General features: G+C 60.8%; 1 protein-coding gene across 1 annotated transcript in view; it reads left to right on the top strand.

Moving 5' to 3' along the window:
* LOC104403289 (striated muscle preferentially expressed protein kinase-like) overlaps positions 1 to 6,483 on the top strand; it is a gene marked incomplete at both ends in the record, with an annotated part of 8,251 nt that extends 1,768 nt beyond the window's left edge. The window contains 19 exon segments of the mRNA XM_010011370.1: positions 5 to 69; positions 230 to 459; positions 637 to 756; positions 1,125 to 1,229; positions 1,330 to 1,550; positions 1,642 to 1,751; positions 2,146 to 2,333; positions 3,109 to 3,221; positions 3,422 to 3,590; positions 3,673 to 3,763; positions 4,112 to 4,312; positions 4,472 to 4,532; positions 4,716 to 4,793; positions 4,953 to 5,125; positions 5,229 to 5,255; positions 5,489 to 5,641; positions 5,826 to 5,868; positions 5,955 to 6,023; positions 6,154 to 6,483. Coding sequence (XP_010009672.1) covers positions 5 to 69; positions 230 to 459; positions 637 to 756; positions 1,125 to 1,229; positions 1,330 to 1,550; positions 1,642 to 1,751; positions 2,146 to 2,333; positions 3,109 to 3,221; positions 3,422 to 3,590; positions 3,673 to 3,763; positions 4,112 to 4,312; positions 4,472 to 4,532; positions 4,716 to 4,793; positions 4,953 to 5,125; positions 5,229 to 5,255; positions 5,489 to 5,641; positions 5,826 to 5,868; positions 5,955 to 6,023; positions 6,154 to 6,483 — 2,547 coding nt within the window.
* Between the last annotated feature and the right edge of the window lie 98 nt (positions 6,484 to 6,581).

Below are 6,581 nucleotides of genomic sequence, written 5' to 3'. Positions count from 1 at the left end.
CCAGGGCCATGTGGAATGCTCTGCTGAGCTCTACGTGGAGGAGCTGCGGCCATCTGCCACCTCCCAGATGTAAGTTAGGGGTGTCTGTAATCTGCATTCCCTCTGCTTGCTCCCCCTGGGATTTGGGGTACATTGGGCTTGTGCAAAGCCTGGGGTCAGGGATGGGCTGGGGACAGGGATGGGCTGGGGACACTGTGCTCCTGCCACTAGCATTTGCGGGCTCTTGCAGCTCCAAGTTGGAGAAGATGCCATCCATCCCGGAGGAGCCAGAGCAGGTGGAGATGGAGACAGAATGCTTTACCATGCCTGATTTCCTGAAACCACTGCACAACCTGGACGTGGTGGAGTCCAAGGAGGCTGTGCTGGAGTGCCAGGTGGCCGGGCTGCCCTACCCCTCCATCACCTGGTTCCACAATGGTTCCCGCATTGAAAGCACTGACGACCGCAAGATGATGCAGTGTAGGGCTCCATACCGCACTTCCCACCCCCTTGGGGTCCCTCCACCCGGGGTGAAAGAAGGGGGACACCCTGGGAGGAGGCATCTCCCCCCAGACCTTCACACCATGTGAGGCAGGGAGGGGAGCTCTGCACCACTTGGCTGGCAGGGTCTTACCAGCATCTCCCTGTCCCCTCCAGATAAGGATATCCATCGCCTGGTGTTCACATCTGTCAGCCACACTCACGCAGGTGTCTATAAAAGCGTGATTGCCAACAAAGTGGGGAAGGCCACATGCTACGCACACCTCTATGTCACCGGTGAGCAGCAGCAGGCACCACCTGCTGCCAACCTGCCAGGCTATGGCTGGGGGCTGGGGGTTGGTGGTCCTGTAGCAAGGTCTTAGGGTGACAGGATCACAGGGTAGTTCAGGTTGGAGGGAACCTCAGGAGGTCTCTAATCCAACCTAAAAGCAGGGACAAGGTGCAGTCCTCACCTTGCAGGGCCAGGATCCGTCCCTGGGTCCCATGTGGGAATTGCTGGCACCAATGGCCCCACAGAGGCTACAAGGCTGAGCCCCTGCTGGGGAACCAGTGTGGATTGCTGGACTCATCCGTCCCCTGCAGCCCTCTCCCTGAGGAGATGTAGCAGTGGCCATCCTCACATCCCTGCCTGTCTCCCCACACAGATGTGGTGCCAACCCCTCCGGATGGGCCCCCCACCGTGGCCTCAGTGACTGGCAGAGCCATCACACTGACCTGGAACAAGCCCAAGTGGCTGGACACTGCCATAGGTGAGGGGGCTGGGGATGGGCAGGGGATGGTCAATGCCATGGTGGGCCACATGGGCCAGCCCAATGCCGGGGGCTCTGCTCTGACCCTCTTCCCCTGCAGATCCCAAGTCAGTGACCTACACAGTGCAAATGCAAGTGCTGGGCACGATGCAGTGGCTGGTGCTGGTGGCTGGTGTGCAGGGCACCACCTACACGGTGCATGGGCTGACCAAGGGTGCCCAGTACCTCTTCCGTGTCATCACTGCCACCCCCAAGACCAACAGCAAGCCATCCCCACCTGTGGGACCTGTGCAGCTCCTGGACCGGGGTAAGAAGGGCAGTGTGGAGGGGATGGGTGGCTGGGGTGGAGGGGTCTCTGCCCCAGTGGGGTGGTGAGCTGCCCTGGGCTGGGTGACATGGGGTCCAGAGGGAGGAGGCCCCAGTCATCCTGGACAAGCCAGATGTGGTGTACGTGGTGGAAGGCCAGCCAGCCTCCATCACCATCACCATCAATCATGTGGAGGCCACTGTCACCTGGAAGAGGTAGGACATGGCAATGGGTATGTTGTCTGCCTCATGCCCAGTATCATCCCATGGGATGCATAAAGAGGGGCTCCTGCACCAGCTTCCTGTGCAGCCCGTGGTAGGTGTGGGTCCTTCCCTGAGGCTGGGCTGGACATGTGCCCAAAGGTGATGTCCAGAGCTATGAAGAACTGCATGGGGGAGAGGACGGAGTGTTGGGGGGGTGCTGTCTGTGTGGTGTTAAGGGTCAAGAGTCATTCAAGGGGCAGTACCAACAACGGGAGCTAAGCTGTTTGTGGGGGCTGCAGGGTGGGGGCTGCAGGGTGGGAGCAGGGGCTGTCTGAGGGTCGGAAAATGGCCATGGAGCTGTGGGGTGGGATCTATGGGGGGGGCAGGGGGGGGTGTGATGTGGCAGCTGCTGTGCCTGCAGGGGCAGGCAGGTGCTGGGGGAGCTGGAGGGCGTGTGCGAAGCAATGATGCCGGACGACGACCAGCACTGCCTGCAGCTGCTGTGTGTGGGGCACGGGGCTGTGGGGCCACTGACCTGCGAGGTGAGCAACCGCCACGGCACTGCCCGCTGCACCCTGCACCTCCACCTCGCAGGTAGGTGCCCTGCACCATGGGTGGCATCGCCCTTTGGTGCTCCAAGGGGTGGGCATTGCCCACAGGATGACACTGCCCCATGCTGCCCCATGCCCATGTGTCATATGTATGGCACGGCACTGCTCCTCAGTGCACCATACTTGTATGCCATGGAGTATGCTGCTCTGTAGGGTTGCAATGGGGTTGAGAACCCATGAACTAAGCATGCTTTCATACTGCTGCCTGTTGTCCTGTACCCATATCTGACTTGGGCAGAAACATCCCATGTGCTCCGTGACTGTGTGCATGAGGTGAGAGTGTCCCATGGTGTCCCTCAGCCATGTACCATGGGTGGCACTTCTGCAGGGTGTCCCGTACCTGTGTATAATGGGGTGGCAATGCCCCCCAGTGCCCTACAGCCAAGAGCCATAGGGGATACCTCCAGAGTGCCCCACAGAGGTGTCGTGGGTGGCACAGCCCACCTGTACCCCACATCAATATATAACGGGAGATGCAATACCACAAGTGCCCCATGCCCATGTGCCATGCATGACACTGCCCCATGGTGCCTCACACCAATGGGGAGCTGCTCCATGGGACTGCAGGCACATGCCATTGCTGGCCTGCCCCATAGTGTTCCGCTCCCATGCACATTGGGGCGGCACTGCCCTACAACACTCCATGCCACTATACTATGGGCTGGCACTTCCTTGCAGTGCCCCACAGCCTTATGCCCTGTGCCAGTGTGAGGGGGGTGGTACTGCCCTGTGGTGCCCCATGCTTCATCTCTTGGCAGAGGCACCACGCTTTGAGTCCATAATGGAGGACATCGATGCCCAGGAAGGGGAGACGCCACGCTTTGCTGTGGTGGTAGAGGGGAAACCACTGCCAGACATCATGTGGTACAAGGTGGGCTGGAATCCCTGTACCCCCTTCTTGACGTACAGACCCCCCAGACTGACACTGTCCACTGCCTCACCTGGGATGCTGCTTTGGGGGTTTGGGGTTGCGTTCACCCCCAGTGATGCAGGATGTGCCTCATGCCCCATCCATGGGGAAATGGTGGTGGGGAAGGGACAAGACCCCCCTGATGCTCCTGCCACCCCCAGGATGGGGAGCTGCTGGAGGAGAGCAGCCACCTGAGCTTCGTATACGAGGACAACGAGTGCTCCCTGGTGGTGCTGGGTGCTGCCGAGCCCGACAGCGGTGTCTACACCTGCACGGCCAAGAATCTGGCTGGGGAGGTGTCCTGCAAGGCAGAGCTGGTGGTGCGGGCAGGTACGGCTGGCCGGCCCCCCACCCCGGGGGGCAGAGCCTGGGTGCCTGGCTTGCCCCCCACCAGCGCCTTTCCTTCCCACAGCCCAGCCTGCTGCTGATGCCGCCATGGAGGAGGAGCTGCACAAGGCGCGACACCTGACTGACTATTATGATGTGCATGAGGAGATTGGGAGGTATGTGGCTGCTGGCATAGTGGGCAGTGGGGCGCCGTAGGGACAGGGGTGCTAGAGCCAAGCTGCACCGGCGGCTCTGGTCCTGGGATCTGAGCTCCATAGTACGCCACATACTGATGTGCTGGGGCTGCTCTCAGTGTTGATGGGTGCTCTGGTACCAGCTCAGGGTGGGGACCCAGTGTGGCTGGAGCAAAGCCAGGCCTGGAGTCTCTCCATGGGTGGTCCTGGAGAGCTTCCGGGGCTGCAGGCAGCTCCCTGAAGAGCGGGCACATGTGCCAGCTGCTTGGGGAATGGGAGGTCTTCTGCTCACACATCTTATACCTCATTGTCCCCATCACTGCATTTTAGGGGGGCCTTCTCCTACTTGCGGAGGGTGACGGAGAAGAGCAGCCGTCTGGACTTCGCTGCCAAGTTTGTCCCTGGGAGGACCAAGGCCAAGCAGTCAGCACGGCGGGAGCTGCACATCCTCTCACAGCTGGATCACGAGCGCATTGTCTTCTTTCACGATGCCTTCGAGAAGAAGAACGCTGTCATCATGGTCATGGAGCTGTATCCTCTGGGTGCTGCTCTGGGAACATGTGGCATGTGGGATGAGGGGAGGTTTTTGGGTGGGGGTGATGGGCAAAGGCAGTGCAGAGGAGCTGGCTGCTGGGAGGGTGCAGAGCACAGCGGGGCAAGGAGATTCTGTGCTCCTTGACTGGGGCCCAGCTGCGCTGAGGAAGAGCTGCTGGACAGGATGGCAAGGAAGCCCTCAGTGTGCGAGTCTGAGGTGGGTGAACCCTCTGGGGCCAAAGTGATAGGGGAAGGAGGGAGCCTGGGAATACCAGGATCTGTCCCAGCCCAGGGATGTGGAATGCTCATTATATCAGGCTACAAAGCGGGGTGCACAGGGCCAGCGTGGGTCTGACCCACGCTCAAAGGGTGGGCACGCTCTCCACTCCTTCTCTTGCAGGTCCGGTCCTACATGCGGCAGATCCTGGAGGGGCTCTGCTACCTGCACCAGCACATGGTCCTCCACCTGGACATCAAAGTGAGTGCAGAGGTCTCTGCCCCCCTCCTGCCCTGTGCCCACAGGGGCAGGCTCCTGCTGTGCTGTAGGGGGCTTGGTCCTGCTGATGGGGGACATCCCTTCCCTGGGGGGAGCCCCTGCCTCCTGCCAAGGTCCCCTCTGTCCTGCACTGTCTTATAGCCAGAAAACCTCCTGATGGCGGATTCGAGCAGCGAGCAGGTCCGGATCTGCGACTTTGGCAATGCACAGGAGCTAACACCCAAGGAGCCCCAGTACTGCAAATACGGCACCCCCGAGTTTGTGGGCCCCGAGATCGTCAACCAGAGCCCTGTCTCGAGCGTCACTGATGTCTGGTAAGGGTGGCCCCAGGTGGACAATATGCTTCCCACTATGCCAGGAGAGACTGAGTGCCCAAAGGGCTCGTGCTGTGCAGTAACCGCGCTCTCCTCTCCACAGGCCTGTGGGGGTCATCGCCTACCTCTGGTAAGTGTCCCGGTGGGTGACCATAGGAGGGACACCCTTTCCACCCCCTTGCCAGTTGCAGTGCCGGGGCTGTAGCCATGCACATCGCTCCTTGCAGACTCTGCCTCCTACCCCCTGCTCCTGCCTTTGCCCTCCTCATGGCACCAGGGCTGGGGGCCAGGATCCTGTCCTCAGTCCTCCATACTTGCCATGCTGTTCCCCACAGCCTAATGACAGTGTCCTCTCCTTGGCAGCCTGACAGGGATCTCCCCTTTCGTGGGGGAGAACGATAAGACAACGCTGATGAACATCCGCAACTACAATGTGGCCTTTGAGGAGAGGATGTTCCAGGGGCTCACCCGGGAAGCCAAGGGATTTGTCATCAAAGTGCTGGTCAATGACAGGCTGTGAGTAATGTGGGATCCCAGACCCTGCCCCTCTGGGACCCCTGTGCATCAGGATGCCCAAGGGCAGGCTGGCTGCACAGCCCTGATAGGGTGCAGCATGGGCAGCCAGACCCTGCTGCCCTTGCCCTGGCTGGCCAAAACTCTCCAGCCCGGGCAGTTCTCACACAGTGGTGTTGGTTCACAGGAGGCCCAATGCGGAGCAAACCCTGGAGCATCCCTGGTTCAAGGTGAGCCTGGGCAGGGAGGGACCCAATGGGGTTCCCCTGGGCTTGCTGCAGGCTCCGTGAGACACTGCTGTCCCCTCACCCCACAGACTCTGGCCAAGGGGAAGATCATCAGCACTGACCACCTAAAGCTCTTCCTCTCCCGTCGGAAATGGCAGGTGAAGGCAGGAGCTGGGGAGGGAGAGGGCAGCCCTGGCTGTGTGCTGGGCTGGAGGGGGTGATGTGCTCTGGGTAGGATGATGCCATGCCACCCGCCTGGGCCTGATTCACTCTCTCCACTGGCTGCAGCGCTCACAGATCAGCTACAAGTGCAACATGGTGCTGCGGCCAATCCCGGAGCTGCTGGAGGACACATCCAACCACCTCTCCATCGCTGTGCCCCGGCACCTCAAGGAGTCACCAGCACTGTCATCCTCCTCAGACTCGGATGACCTGGACGAGCTGCCCTTCATCCCCATGCCACACCAGGTGGAGTTCTCCGGCTCCCGCATGTCGCTCAATGAGATCCCCACAGATGACGAGGCCATTGGACCATCTGAGGGGGCATGGCTGGAGGAGGTCACACCAGAGGATGTGTCTGCAATGGAGTGGCAGAGCCAGGGCACAGGGAAGCCCACGGTGGGCCTGGGGAAGCGACCAAGGGGCACTGGCCCATGGCGGCCAAGTGCAGAAGTGGAGGTGCCTGGCTCCTCTGACGAAGAAGCCCCTGAAGCCCA

Source organism: Nestor notabilis, unplaced genomic scaffold (assembly GCF_000696875.1).
Source record: "Nestor notabilis isolate BGI_N333 unplaced genomic scaffold, ASM69687v1 scaffold28983, whole genome shotgun sequence".
Classification (NCBI taxonomy): Eukaryota; Metazoa; Chordata; class Aves; order Psittaciformes; family Psittacidae; genus Nestor; species Nestor notabilis.
This window is presented reverse-complemented; position numbering and strand designations above follow the sequence as displayed.